Source organism: Eurytemora carolleeae, unplaced genomic scaffold, assembly GCF_000591075.1.
Source record: "Eurytemora carolleeae unplaced genomic scaffold, Eaff_2.0 scaffold842, whole genome shotgun sequence".
NCBI lineage: Eukaryota > Metazoa > Arthropoda > Copepoda > Calanoida > Temoridae > Eurytemora > Eurytemora carolleeae.
In genome coordinates this window covers 1-14,864 of record NW_019396754.1, presented here as the reverse complement: position 1 = coordinate 14,864, position 14,864 = coordinate 1, and the positions used below count along the sequence as shown (strand labels likewise).

At 32.4% G+C, this 14,864-nt stretch overlaps 2 protein-coding genes and 1 long non-coding RNA gene across 4 annotated transcripts; all 3 read right to left on the bottom strand.

The window, feature by feature from the left end:
* Window positions 1-26: 26 nt before the first annotated feature.
* LOC111708254 (probable protein phosphatase DDB_G0282105) lies at window positions 27-7,863 on the bottom strand. 2 transcript variants are annotated; one of them, XM_023481575.1, is made up of 6 exons: window positions 7,842-7,863; window positions 2,256-2,342; window positions 1,701-1,775; window positions 575-1,018; window positions 447-509; window positions 27-253 (listed from the first exon to the last, which is right to left on the bottom strand). In XM_023481575.1, the coding sequence occupies exons 2-6, from the start codon at window positions 2,261-2,263 to the stop codon at window positions 106-108; spliced, it is 738 nt and encodes a 245-aa protein (XP_023337343.1). In that variant the 5' UTR covers window positions 2,264-2,342; window positions 7,842-7,863; the 3' UTR covers window positions 27-105. The 2 variants fall into 2 exon arrangements, with proteins under 2 accessions (XP_023337343.1, XP_023337342.1); XM_023481574.1 differs by lacking the exon at window positions 7,842-7,863 and adding an exon at window positions 3,034-3,161.
* A 961-nt stretch (window positions 7,864-8,824) lies between these two features.
* Window positions 8,825-11,949, bottom strand: LOC111708250 (uncharacterized). The gene is made up of 4 exons (XM_023481570.1): window positions 11,939-11,949; window positions 10,597-11,363; window positions 9,529-9,621; window positions 8,825-9,114 (listed from the first exon to the last, which is right to left on the bottom strand). Exons 1-4 carry the CDS (start codon window positions 11,947-11,949, stop codon window positions 8,972-8,974), a joined length of 1,014 nt encoding a protein of 337 aa, XP_023337338.1. The 3' UTR covers window positions 8,825-8,971.
* Window positions 11,950-12,046: 97 nt separating this feature from the next.
* On the bottom strand, window positions 12,047-13,886 carry LOC111708253 (uncharacterized). The gene is made up of 3 exons (XR_002766612.1): window positions 13,115-13,886; window positions 12,254-12,299; window positions 12,047-12,128 (listed from the first exon to the last, which is right to left on the bottom strand). It is a non-coding gene; the product is annotated as an uncharacterized LOC111708253 (long non-coding RNA).
* Between the last annotated feature and the right edge of the window lie 978 nt (window positions 13,887-14,864).

The window sequence follows — 14,864 nt, the reverse complement described above, 5'->3', positions numbered from 1 at the left end:
AAGTTGTTCTTTTCTTAGTTTTTGACGGAGCAGTTTTTATACTGGGGCTAACTGTAGAATTCCCTTTTCTTCTGGATGATAATGTTGCTGTTGTTGCTTTTGTTGTTAATGTTGATGTTGATTTGATGTTGATGTTGATGTTGATGTTGATGTTGATGTTGATGTTGATGTTGATGTTGATGTTGATGTTGATGTTGACGGCTCCGTAATAGTGAATGTTACAGCTGATGATTTCGATGACTTGACACTTTTCCTACGGTAGAAAAACAATAAATTAAGTTTAATGTTTAGTACAACAGAACAAATTCATTTATTATCCAATTCTTTGTTAGTGTTTTCTTTGTCCAGCTTAGAATTATATATATAGTAATCAGTTAAAGAAAGAATTCTTGACGATTCGAAGCAAACATGACTTCAGTATTTTGACAAATTGATAAATTTCTTACCGACGGGCTCTAATTACATTTTTTCGTCTGTTATAGTGAGGAAGAAAAGGATCAAAATCAAATCTAAAACAAACAAGATTTATGATTGTTAAACAACGATGTTATTTGATGTAAGCAAGCATTCTTACCTTCTTCTTGTTCTAAAATCAGTCAAGATGGAAGAAATATTCGACAACCAGATTTTGTTTGAAATTAATGGGTTGACTTTCAATTTCATGGATTTGGATATGGTTAAGGGGGGAAGGATGGGGAGAGGGTTGGTGAGGTTTGAAATGGTTAGAGAAGGAGAGGATTCAGAGGAAAAATAAGTTCTCCGTCGTTTATCATTGAATTTATCATTTTTAGCTTTGATCTTTGATATCAATTTGGTGTAAGATTGTTTTTCTGGGGTTATTTTCTCTGGGTTCAGTTTCTGATCTAAAGAAGTGGAGTAGAACTGCTTCTCCGGGTTTAGTTTCTGATCCAGAGAGGCGGAGTTAAACTGTTCCAGGTTCGATTTCTCCAGGTTTAGTTTCTGATCCAGAGAGGCGGAGTAAAACTGTAAAGAACTTCTACCAGACCCAGATATTCTTCTAGAAATATAAACAAAATATTATCATCGATGATGCCATGTCCAGTTTTAAATGAGTCTTTTAGATTTCGTCTCCTTTCAGAAACCACTAATTCTCATCTTTTGGATCTTTTTCAATATCTTTAAAGCTCTGAAACTATTAGCTTTAAAATCGCATATGGCCAATGACAGATCTAGAGTCAGTTATTCGCTTCATATTAAAAGTTTTCTCCGTGGATATTTCGAGTTCAGGCGTTGAAGATTAGCACTTTTAGAATTCTGGGCTTTATTTTCATGTCATTCATTAATATGAAAAATCTGTTTAAAAGGCAAACAAAGATGTGCAAACACTCTCACGCAACAATCAGAGGGACTTTAATTGTAATTTCAAGTTACCTTCTATACAAAGATGGCAATGCCTGATTCATAAACATACGTCTGATCAAGTATGAATAATGTAAGCATATTTTAATTTAGAAAAATGATTATTTTCTTTTGTGGTTTAGATTTTATACTAAAGTCATTTGCGCATTTATACTGCAGGAAATATATAGAAATCATCATATTTAAACCACAATATCTTCTACATTATTTATCAGATAAAGGTTTGTTTCAAGGCCATCGTTGTGACTTGGGCATTTCCTTCTTTGAACGGAGGGTTACGTGAAATTACGCTTACAGTCCCTTTAAATTATTTTGTGAACCTGAGTTGTTTATATTGTTGTTCTTCTACTCCTACCACCAATAAACTGGAACAAGCTAACATCAGAACCAAATATCTAAAATATAAAATATTGTTTGGAAGTTTTTAGGAATTGGAAATATAGATTTTGAAAATATTCCTAAGAAATTTTCAAGAATGCAGTCCCTAGAACATGTTAGTCGAATATGGGAAATTTTCTGAGATAAACCCCCATGCAAAAACATCATAAGTATTTCTAAAGAATTTCTCAGAAAATTCTAGAATTCTTGGAATAATCACAACTATGTTTGTATGAAGAAATCTTCCATAATTTTCCGAAAAATTCTTGGGATCCAGTTTCAGAAAAACTAGAGAAATTCCTAAATTCCCAATGTATAATGTAAGATGAACCATGTAAAATTATTAACTGCTTATTTTATTTTTTAACCATTGTTTCCCTAAAATTAATTCGATGTAATTGGTCTGAGAAATTTCAACCAATTGATAACTTGAATAATTGACTAATTCATATGTTATCTTATATATATTTGTGAAACTAAAATTTTAGATTATCTACCTAATCATTACACCGAATAGGTCCACTGTATAGCATTATCTTCTTTAATTCTTTAGGAGCCAGGATTTCCGAGATGCTCCCTTTAAACTATAATTAAATAATAGATTAAATAAACTTTACATTTAGAAAAGTTTGGCGAATAATGTTATTTTTTCTTTATGACAGCCTGTAACATCTAAAGAAAATGCAAGGAAAAATGGCTGAAATATTTCATGTCCGAAATTTTTGTCAAAAAACAATTCTCAGTTTTTGGATGTCCGGTTAAAAAATCCATTTAACCGTAAATTTTGATTCCGTTTTCACAAACTTTTCGCAAACTTGATGAACCATTCAGAGAAAAGGAAATGAATTGAGTTTTAACAACAAACTCTGATTTTCTAATCCCTATATCTTTGCAAGCTAATGTCGTGGAATTTTGATATTTCAAACTATGAATTCTGTTAGATCAAATTATCTAATTCTGAAATATCAAAGGTTTACACCATCAGGTCTCTAAGATTTAAGGATTAGAAATTTGAGTTTGTGACCAAGACTCGCTTCGTATAATCTCTAATTTTCAAAAGTTCAGATTTGGGTTTTCAGAGCAAAAGATTTTTGTCTGATATTTTGCCCCGTGAATCCGCATATTTTTGCGGATCCGGATTCAGGAAAACAAAATGTTGCGGATCAAATGGATCCGGATCCTTTAAAGCACTGTTTAGTACTGCAGGTATATTAGGTCGATTGATGGATTTGAGTTACAGATAACTGAATTTACTCCGATAAGGTCAAGACATACTTAGCTTTGAATAGTTTCCCGTGGCGTCATCTTTTAATACTCTGTAGCTTTAGTATTGTTGTGAATCTTTTATATCACTTTATTCTGTAATTTTAGTGATCCTCCATGCAAAGATAGTAATGATTCTTAAAACTTTAATCTCATCAAAAATTATTCAATTCTCCATTGTTTCTTATATAAACAAAAATGTACAAGTCACTTTAGTAGAGAAACCACAAATAAAAACAAACAATTTAAATAAACATAAACATTGATATCTAATTCATTAATACAGTCGAAGCTTTTAAGGGCACCTGTGTAAATCGAACATTGTCATCTTTGCATGGAATGTCACTTGAAATTACGATTACAGTCACTTTAAAGGGAGACTTTAAAAATAGTGTTGACAATATTTGTGAAACTTTTTTTTTCACTTGAGAAGGTTTAGGATTTAAATATTTTTGATGTTATAGTTCACGCGCTCCAGATTATACTATAATACTACGCGCGGTTGATAAGTATTTATGAAATAAAGCGTGACATTTTTACAATTAATATTACAAACTATAAATATGTATTGTTAACAAAACAAACAAAAAACTATCTTTATGTTGTAAAGTTTTAAATTTTAACTACTTCTTAAAATAATTAGCATGGTAAAAATGGTTGTATTTAGCCAATCGACCAATATTACTAAATAATTTAGAAAAATTCTAGAAATTCTCCTTTTCAATTATGTAAAGACAATTTTAAACAATTCTCTCTTAAATCATGGAATTAATTATTATATCCTTAATACTTATTTTGCCTTTGATTAGATAAAAAAATAGAAATTTAGATTTTACTGAAAATGAAAAATTGTCAAGGTTTGTGGATATATATTGATATGTATAGATTCACGGTCAATGCACAAACAGATTCACACAGAATAGTTAAGTGAAACAATAGAAATTGCATTGGTGGTATCTATCTATATATATATATATGCACTCTAAAGGGTGTCCCAATAAACATGGAAACTGAGAGAAAACTTGAATGTCGTCATTGATTTCCAAGAATTGATAAAGGACATAAAGTGCATAACAAAAAGATTAAATGTTTAATAAGTTTTCCAAAATGTGGTCTACAATCTTTGTATCTTGAAAATTGACGGAGATGTTAAAAAGGAATTGAGTCTTTGCCACAAACTATGCTTTTCTAATTCCTATATCTTTGCAAACCAAAGTCGTAGACCTTAAATATTTCAAACTATCAATTATGTTAGACCAAATAATCTAAGTTTGAAATATCACAGGTTTTAATTAAAAGGCTGCAAAGTTATTGGGTTTATAAAATTTGGGTTTGTGGCAAAGACTCAATTCCTTTGAACAGTTTTGTTGATTTTTGATAGACTTTAATATGGACAAATTTAACTGTGATACTACACAATTATGTTTACAAAATAATTCCGCTTGGAACAAAGACGATATACAAGTCGTCATTGAATTCCCAGTTAATTGGGACACCCTGCATGTATCTAATCATTCAATTAGAGATCAATCATGAAATAAACAGTAAACAGAAAGCGGTTTTTTTACCTCTGATAATAATATTAAAGTAAGTATAATTGTTCTGTTATACAGACTTTTTTGGTTGAAGTTGTACAGAATATCGTCTTCTATGATCTATTTTTTTATTTTATTTTCAATTTGATATTTTTCACATTTTTAGGAGGAAGGGAGGAAAAAAGTACATTTACTTTGGAGCAAATAAAACTCAGTGGTAGCAATTGAGCGAGCGGTTAATATCCTAAACTAGGCATTTTTTTGTATTTTCGTAAATTGGTTCAACTGCTTTCGATCACTATAATAATAATTTGTAAAAGATTTTTTTGACGTTCTACTGCTTAGTCTCATCCTTTATCGAAGCTAGGAGGCGTCATTTTCCCATCATTTATCTACATAATATAAAAATTCCCTCCACAACCAACGCCGGTCACTTCAGATAGTAGCTCATAATTTAGAAATATAGCACGATGATTTCTTTATTCGATTGTTAATATATAATTGACCATGACATGACCAAGAGTGAAAAAGTGCATTAATAGTTAAGTAAAAGTTGAAAATGAATTTTGATGACTAATCGTATAAATTATTAGTTGAATAAAAATTTTATTCTATATAATGGATTATTGTAGTTTTACGGGTGACAGTTCACGGTAAACTAGAGGTCTTGGTAAAACGTCTAGTGAGTCTTAACTTTAGAAACTATTTTCACCCATTATGTGAAGTTTCTTATGTGATACATTTTTGTTGCGCTATTTATTTAAAATATTTAAGTATGTTAGACATTTTACGTTATTTTTAACAGATCATGAATGAGAAATCAAAATATGACTTAAATGTTCCAACACAGACAAGATGCACTCCGTTGTAGTTAGTTTGACGTGAGTTTAAGGACGAAAAGTAACAAAGTAAACAGAGCATTAATTATAGGTTTTCTTTACTATAAAATGCCAACTTTAAAGGGTTACTTGGCTATTTCTAAAATTCGTAAATGTAAGTTGACAGATTTAACAGTTATTCAATGACATAGAGAAAAGGTTTTCAGACAATACCCTTTAAAACCTTTTAAAATGTAATTCTTTTGTATTTTATGTTTAGATTAGATGTCGAAACTTTAGGATAAAACAGCGCTAATCTACATCGAACGCTTGATCTAGATATTCATTGTGGAAACTTTTAAATTTGAACTTTATAACATGTGGATATCCAAATCAATGCTTGATCTCCTCTTTTTATTAATCTTAAGATTTATCAAATTTGACCATCAAATCCAGACCTGTGTCCAAAATGCTATCAATTAGAGTGCCGATTAAAGAAGCCGAACAGCCAATCAGAACCCGAGAAATTTTGAAATTTAGGTGCGCAATTAATGAGAGAATTGCTATTGAACCAACCCCGATCAGAGATATCCAAAAGAAAGGATTGGGCAGAAAATCATTTCGGAACAGGTGGCAATTGAAAAGCTCTTAAACATAAAAATTATTTAACTAAGTTTTACATATTGCCACCTACCTTTCAGATTTACATATTGCCACCTACCTTTCAGATTTACATATTGCCACCTACCTTTCAGATTTACATATTGCCACCTACCTTTCAGATTTCCCCCCTGATTCTGTTTTACATATTGCCACCTACCTTTCAGATTTTCCCTCTGATTCTGTTTTACATATTGCCACCTACCTTTCAGATTTCCCCCCTGATTCTGTTTACATATTGCCACCTACCTTTCAGATTTTCCCCCTGATTCTGTTTACATATTGCCACCTACCTTTCAGATTTTCCCCCTGATTCTGTTTACATATTGCCACCTACCTTTCAGATTTTCCCCCTGATTCTGTTTACATATTGCCACCTACCTTTCAGATTTTCCCCCTGATTCTGTTTACATATTGCCACCTACCTTTCAGATTTNCCCCCCCCCCTCCTCAGATATGCCTCCCCCCTTTTTATGGTTGACGGAAATATGTTTAACAAATGCATTTCAGTAAAAATCTGAAGCACATGCATACAACCAAAAACCGAAAAAATGCGAAATTATAAAAGTATAATTATTAATGAATATTCTTACATGACTATAGGTTTAAGGGATCTTTATAGCGCCTCTTTATCTAGAAATTTGAAATTTGAAACAATTTGAGTTCTTAACTGTTTTTTTTTTACATTGTAAAACTAGAAAGTTTTAAGGATTTTTTAATGGATTTTCAAAAAGTTTTTAAATCAACATGTTTTCTAGGAAAAATATTTAATTTTGAGCGCACATAAACCTTCCCTGGGGTCATGGTTCAGCTGTTTTAAAGTTTATTGGAAATAAACATACGGGTAAAAACCAAACCAATAAACAGCCCAAAAAAATTTTAAATCCCAAAAAGATTTCGAAACCCCTTCAATTAGTATACTGAAGATTGTGAAGCATGAAGTATAATGTTGATAAAATGAATTTCTCTTCTTTACATATAGATCTGTATTTATAACAGATGTCACAGATATAGATATCTTTGAAATCTCAGGATTTCAATGTTTATAATAAATGTAACCATAGCAACTACAGAAGAAAATGATCTAGTAATGTCAAATTCGCAAAGATATCACAAGAACCAAGAATTCAAATTTATGGTAACAAAATTACTTTGAGTATTAGCATGGATTTGAATAAGATTTTTGCAAACTAATTTTTTGCATGAAACCCCTCGGCGAATTGGAATTTTGCAGATGATTAACTGAGTCCAGAGAGTATGAATTTTTAAATAATCATTGATTCCAAACTCAGATATATCTGACGTCAGCTAATGTAACATTAATCAATATCATATTAGCATAATTTTTCTAAATATTGCTAGGCTTTTAGCTTCGGCGCTTCTCTTCGTACAATATAAAACAAAAACGAAAAATTTCGCGGATTTCATCATATTTTTTTTGTGGATTTTCAAAATTTTACGACAATCCTTTTTTTTGGAGACAGATTTTTGCAATTCTGTGTATTCATAAACATTCCCTGGGGTCATGTGATATCCTACAAAAAATGTGTGCCACATCAGATTAGCCGTTTTGACGTTTACTGGATACAAAAAAAACCAAGCAAAGTATATGTATTAGAGATGTCAACGTTTTGATTTTTCTAGATTTTAGCTTTCGATAGTGTTCATCAAAAGTATAAACGTTTGAAACGTTACGTTGCACATTATGAAATTTTATGGCATAGACTAACGTTTGTAATGAATTTTCTGCACCCTGCTCCCCTGGAAAATATAAAATTAAAAGGAAACTACGTTTAAAAAGTAACACCTGACAATGACACAGACTAAGGATTTATTATCTTTGCTTTTTGTTTAGAAAAACCACTATCTGATTTTTCGACGCATTCGTAAATAGTTAATATTTCATAATATTTTGAAATTTTCATGATCTATTCCTGTTTCGAGGATTTTTGATAATGAAGACGACATTTTCATATTTTCCGGGAATGTTCGAAAATCCAACGCCAGCGAAAATTATTTTTAAAGAAACAAAATCAAAAATATTATGAAATATTAACTATTTACGAATGCGTCGAAAAATATTCGATGACTATTGTTTGTAATATCTGAATGATTTGTTTGGAATTAAATTGATTTGTTTACGATCCAAATTGAATGTTGAACTTTCTGAATTTGTATGGACACTACGTTCTTCGGTATTAGTCGTTTTTAACAATTTTCTCCTTATAGACGCAACAGATAGAAGTAAGATTAGTAGCGATCAAAAGCGCTTTTTTATCGCATTAATCCTATACCCCCTTTTATTTTTCGCGAACACTCCCTTTAATCCATCCAGATCCAGTGCCCGCATCAAAAGAAATGGATCGCACTGTTTTGGAAGCGCGATATTTTTTAGGCGCTAAAAATAAGTCTAATTTTCGTGGGTAAAGGAGGAGGGGGGGGGGGTTGTTTCCCTTAACATTGCATTAATGTTTCTTTATCGAATTTCTAAAGGACAATTAATAGAAGTTTCCAATAATCTAGCTAAATGTGTACCAATAAAGAATCCTTTTTATTAATTAGATGTTTCATATTGAAAAGTCTATAAGATATATCTGCAAGATCTTTTTACTTATTTTCTTACAGCCCTATTCGTATCAAGGTTCATATTTAATTTTTTGAATTGAGTTAACAGTACTTTGGACCAGGGATTAACAGTACTTTGGACCAGGGATTTCACATTTTTCAACTCCAAATTCTGTAAACGACCATGTAATTTATTATAAAAAATAAAAACAGGTTTTACGACACACTTATTTATTTTTCCCTTTAAAAAAATTAGCCAAATTTTACATAAAATTTTCTTTGTACATATTTAAATGTTAACTATCAGCAACTTCAGAGAGCAGCTTTACACTAAAAAAATGGCAACAGCGGATGTATCACCAAGAAACATGATTACTCTACATACTCCTTGTGTTTAGTCATGAAGTGAATCTTGTGGAAACACTTGAGATTAAACTGCTTAAAGCACAGATTACAGGAGAAAACTGTTTTACGTCCTATACGTTTTTCCTGCTTACGTTCTTGCTTCAGCTCATCTAAAATATTATGGATGCAAGACTGTTTATATGTCTAAAATTTCTATGTGAAGAGGCAGTACAGGGTCATTTCCATATAAGAAAGTTAAAACGAATTGAGTATTATTTTATTTATAGTTTCAAGTGAACCTCTGTATTAAAGTACCAAGGTATCTAATTCAAAATGTGACAATATATCGTCGTTTTTCTAGCTTTTGAATGTTAACTCGACCAATTATTCTATTGATTCTGCTGTAAAAAATCAGCAAGTCATTGATATGGAGAAATCACAGTGGAAAATACCGATCATGGATCTCATTAATTCATTTCTGGTCAGACAAAGCTTGAAAGGGTGCCGTTGGGAAGTTCTATAAACTAAGGGCCAAGTGAAATTACGTCTCCAGTCCCTTTAAATAATAAACCTAATCTTCTTACCCTTAAAATGACTCCTGAGATGTTGTGAAAGCCCAGCATTGGTTCTGAAACTTCTATTGCAACCATCAAAGGTACAGTTATCAAGCAACAGATCTAATAAGAACAGAAGCAATGTTCATTGTTCAACTATAATATTCCAGACAAGAAGACTGAATTAGGATTTCCTTTAGATTTTGATGTGGGAACTTTCCCAAAGGCTTTTTTCCAACCGGCAAATTCCACAATGTGCAATTTCTCGAGAGGCAACTTCCCAAGCCTGTCCTATCGACAGTGTTCGGTCCCCTAGCTGTTCTAGCCGAGCACTCGGTCCAATAGCCAATTGCAGGCTGCGGCACCTCAGAAAGCCTAACCTAACCTGTGGGAAGTTGCTGTTAGGGAAAAGGGGAAAAGGAACATTTGGAAAGTGACAGTTATAAAATTGTCACTTGGGAAGTCGCCCTTTGGAAAATACCTTTGCTTTGTTTTAAGGACATATCTTTAAAATAATATGCATTATTCATTTGTTAACCTACATATCATCATGCATGTATGATTCTTCAAACATTTATCAATAAATTCCTCTCGTAGGGGGTTTGCCTTTTTTGCGTTCAATATTTGCAAAAAATTGTGTTCAGTTTTCAAATTATTAAGAATGCAATTTTCTCCATTGTTGAAATGTGCACAATTCACTTTTGCAGAGCAACCACAAATCAAAATGAACAGTTTAAAGAAACAAAAAGATGCATATATAATTTATACATGACAAAACTTTTGATGAAACCGTTGTAAATCCTTGCCATCTTTGCTTGGAGGGTCACTTGAAATTACGTTTATAGTCCTATTAAATAAAACCAATACTGTCGCAATTAGAACGAAATTTTTTATATCTCCGGCGGGGTTTAAAGCAGAAAAAGGCAGCCCAAGGTTTAGAAATACCAGGATCAGAGTTAGTTTGCGATTTTTGATTTGAGAATTTTGCTTCTAAAATTAGGTTAACGAATGAAGTCCGCAAATTATTTCAACGAACAAGTCTTTCAGCTGTAAGGTTTGATGGGTTCCCCCTGCACAATACATAATATAGGTTAATACCTGGGGATACTATCTTCTCAACCTTGTTTCCTTCCAATTTCTTCTGTTTAATCTTCGCAATTTCTTTTCCTCTCACTTTCTTCTGGTCAATTATCGAAACTTCTTCCTCTTCAACTTCGTTCTGATAAATCACTGTATCTTCTTTTCCTCTCACTTTCTTCTGATTACTATTTACATTTTCTTCTCCGCTCACTTTCCTCTGTTTCATCCTTACATCTTCTTCTCCTCTCCCGTTCTCCTGTTCAATTATCGAAACTTCTTTCTCTTCGACTTCGTTCTGCTGAAACACCGTAACTTCTTCTTCCAGGTCCAGGTCCTGATTAATCTTGGAGTCAATTATTTTAAGATTCGTATTATCTGTCTTTCTTGTTCTCCTCACACATATATCCTCTTTCTTTCCGCCGTTCGACATGTTAAGAAATCCTACAGGAAGGATGGTCCTACTTCTCTTACGCGAGCTAACTGCTGGGGGTAGAGAAGCATGATTACCTTCATCAACTGAAGTAGAATGCTGAATCAATACTTCCTTCTCCTTCTTGAACAGGTAGCTTCTCATATTGCTTGGTTTGATTCTGGAAGCATTGTTCCCTGGAGATCTAGGGACAAAACTTGATGAACCAGCTCCGCTCTTGGTTCTAGTGTAAGCACTAAGGGAGTATTCAACGTCGCCAGGAGAGAGTTGAACATAACAACTTGTGCCAGATTTAGTTTCCTCTATGTTTATTTCTTCTACTAGATCATGAAAACTTACTCTCTTCTTTCTTCCCCTAAATTATAAAAAGTTTAATTCTACAGAAGAAAAAAATGAACCAAGCGTCTCATCCGTATTCAATTAGGATTTTCTGCAAACAATGCAAATCAAAATATTAATGTTAAGTTTAAGGTGTGAGAAAAGGGCGGATATAAGAATTTAAGCTTTAGTCTGTTAAGTTCTCTTTAAAAAGAACGTATATGGGATTGTGAACCCTAAATATTAATGTTTTCCCAACAATATAGCTTTCCTAATATTTTTATTCCNAAAATTTGCTGAAATGAGTGAAAATTTAAAAAAACGGTGTATTTTCCAGGATAAAAATCCGTACAATCCGTACAATTTGAAAACAAATTCGTACAATCCGTACAATCCGTACAATTTTAGGGTTAAAAAAAATCAATCCGTACAATCCGTACAATCCGTACATTTTGGCCACCCTGTATATTATAACCTTCAAAAACAAGGAAAAGAGGATTAAAACTTCAAAAAGCATTAGAAAAAAATGACTAGAAAGTTGATTTTCTTTTAAAGAAATTATTTAAGTTAGAAATCCTAACAATTTCAAGGGGGATGCATATTGTTAGAGACTGTTGGGACATGATTATTCTTTACGGAAGCTGCAGTGAAAAAAAATGCATTCTTAAAAATGTAAATTAAAGGAAAAGAGAAGATGTCACATTTTCCTGCATATCACTCACATTTTCCAGTTGTGGGTGTGTATGGGGGGAGGGGGGGATGAGAAAAAAGACATCGCTTTCCAGTGGGGGATGTCACCAAACTGAAAAATTACAGGATGTGAAAACTACCTTCAGCCGGTCCGCCTTCTTTTGTATAATAACTTGGAATAATGAAGGCAAATGGTTAGTTGAACAGTTAAATAATTAAAAATATAAACATCCATACCCTAGAGAATCTTGTCATCTCCAGGCGGCAAAATTCACAGGAGAACCTAGAAGAGAAAACCAATATAAGTTTAGAAAATCAATAGTATATTTGCGATATGCATTCAATCAGATACTTTCACAGACCTTAATTGGATTTAAATTTTTATCTATTCATTGAATTTTGTAAATTACATTTTCACTAACTTTTTCGCCATTTTAATTTTTTCCTTTCTAATGAAACTTTAGGGGTGTTAACTAAGACTTATTTAAACAAAAAGAACAGATATGGGAATGTTTATTTTTTTGACAATAGAACCAATTCCATCTTTAAAATTTCTTATTTGGCTTAGTTTAAAAATACATACCTAATAAACAGAGTGGTAAAACATTGTTTTTCAACAAGGACGAAAAGGATGAAAATATAAATAACCCTGTTATTAGTTTTCAACCCCAACTGAGGTAGACTTTAAACTTATGCTAATATGTTAAAAACCCTTTAATAAGTAAAGATTGGTTCTTTACTTGTAAATAATGCATGTGGTATGATTGTTTCATTAGTTTTAGTTAGTTTGTTTGTTTACCAATTTCTTAAGAATTCTCTTGTTTTTTTAAGTTGACGCTTTATTTAGATCTAGCATGTTGATTGTTGAATGTGCTTTGTGTTTGTTTTAGACTGGGAGAAGGTAGAGAATTTAGTAGTTAGTGGGCACAGTTGCCCTGAAGCAGGGATAGGTATAAAAAAAAGGTTAACCAAATCTGTCAATATATTTTATATTGTACATATCTAAGGAGTATTTTTCACCAAAAAATAAAATCATATCAAGAGCTTTTTGGAAAATATTCGATTTTAATTTTTGTTTTTAACAAAAAAAAAACTTACTTTTGAAAGAGCTTGTGACCTTCTGCCTCTGCCATTTTATCTGAAAATAAAAATATGAGAACAGATCCTAAAGATTGAAAGAAGAGAACTCAAATATACTTCTTCTGAGGTTCTGATTGTAATTGGAGTTAGACAGGAGTTTAATTCTATATCTGTCCCAGATCGTTACAAAAACTCTTGTGGATTGACTCGCCGGCCTGTTCAGAATACAATCCAAAACAGGCATTCTGAAATATGCTCCAAAGTTACATGAAACTTTAAAGTTTCTTCAACTCAGTCATAGATGACTCTACCAGTAGAGAAGCAGCCCTCAATAACATTGTTCAAGCTCTTTAGGAAGGAAACATATGGAAGTGAGAAAAAAGGACTCTTCCCACAGAGAAGATCAGGTTCTAACGGTTTCTCTTAATTCTTCAACAATGTTCTTCATGCCCTACCCTCAAATGTTCTTCAATTATAACCAGCAGATATCTGTCCAAGCTTAGTTGGCCAACTCAAAGCATTCTCCAATCCTACTTTTGGAACAACACTTTCGCAGAAAGTATTGTTTACACCACCAGAGAGATTATGTAGTTCGGGAAATGTGTACTTCTCAGACACTAACTAACATCTCATGTGGCTCATCAAACAGAGGAGGGTTTACAGAAACATTTCCAGTTTCTTTACAAAAGGTGATTTAAGCAATTTTGTTCCCTCTGCCCTTCATTCTTATACTGTTCAGCTGCACTGGGGATCCTGCAGTGTTGGTAATAAGACAATTGCAGTCCTCCTTTGACCTGAGATGGAATTTAAAGAATTTGAGCCGCGGTTTAAATCTGCCAAAATCCGCCAAAACCCGGTTTAAATTTAGCGCCGGCTTAAATCTTGAAACATTTGATACAATTTTAAGTGGAACCAACCTTAAATTTAAACCGCCGCTTTAATTCTTTAAATTTGGCCACTGGTTTCCTTTCTGAGTATCATCTCCTCGTAGTTTGGCATAGCTGGGATGCTCCTTTTGCCATCTCCCTTCACCTGACTTGAAAGTCCCAACCTACAATGTAATCAATAATCATTCTTAATGAGATATGGTAATTAAACACAGGGGGAAGGGGGTCCCCCCTTCCACTCCTCTGTCAGGACTAAGCTAAGGTCAAGATTTAATTGGATATTTCTGAATTAAGGTGTGTATCAATACTTTTAAAAATGAAAAGCTTGTTTTAAGAAAGTAAAAAAGGTAAGTTTGCATGTTTTAATACAAAGAAAGGTAAGTGAGCATTATGTTTGCATGTATCAAAAGAGAAAAAGGTGAGTGAGTGTACACTGTGCATGTTGTCAGTACAAAATAATTAAGTTAATATCAATATTGATCTATACTGAAAAGATCAATATAAGGAGCGTCTAAGAATGAATATTCTTCAACAAGTGAAATAATTTCCATTCTTTTTGTACGGAGCGTGTAGGAATATTCATTCTTTCACGTTCAGACCGTGTAATAATTTCCATTCTTACACAGGTTGAGCGTTAAAGAATGAAAATTCTACACCCACAATGTAAGAAAAAGAATTCTTAAATGCTAAGCAAACAATATTGAATTTTTTTCTCCTGAACTGTGTACTAATGGGAATTCTTACACGATAGGTTTACTACTATGGAACCGAGATATGATATATTAGTATATTATGCATAGGAAGAAAGTGTAATATTCAAAATTATTGTTATAATATTGAAAGAAAAACCGTGGAATAATTTTGATTATTCATCTGAAGAC

Coding starts and splice junctions, on each gene's coding strand:
- LOC111708254 (XM_023481575.1), bottom strand. Junction 1,019..1,700: donor CAACAATATAAACAACTCAG/GTTCACAAAATA, acceptor TTATATTTCTAG/AAGAATATCTGGGTCTGGTA. Junction 254..446: donor AATGTAATTAGAGCCCGTCG/GTAAGAAATTTA, acceptor TTTCTACCGTAG/GAAAAGTGTCAAGTCATCGA.
- LOC111708250 (XM_023481570.1), bottom strand. Junction 9,622..10,596: donor TGAGAAGATAGTATCCCCAG/GTATTAACCTAT, acceptor TGTTCTTATTAG/ATCTGTTGCTTGATAACTGT. Junction 9,115..9,528: donor TCTCAGGAGTCATTTTAAGG/GTAAGAAGATTA, acceptor ATAATATTTTAG/ATGAGCTGAAGCAAGAACGT.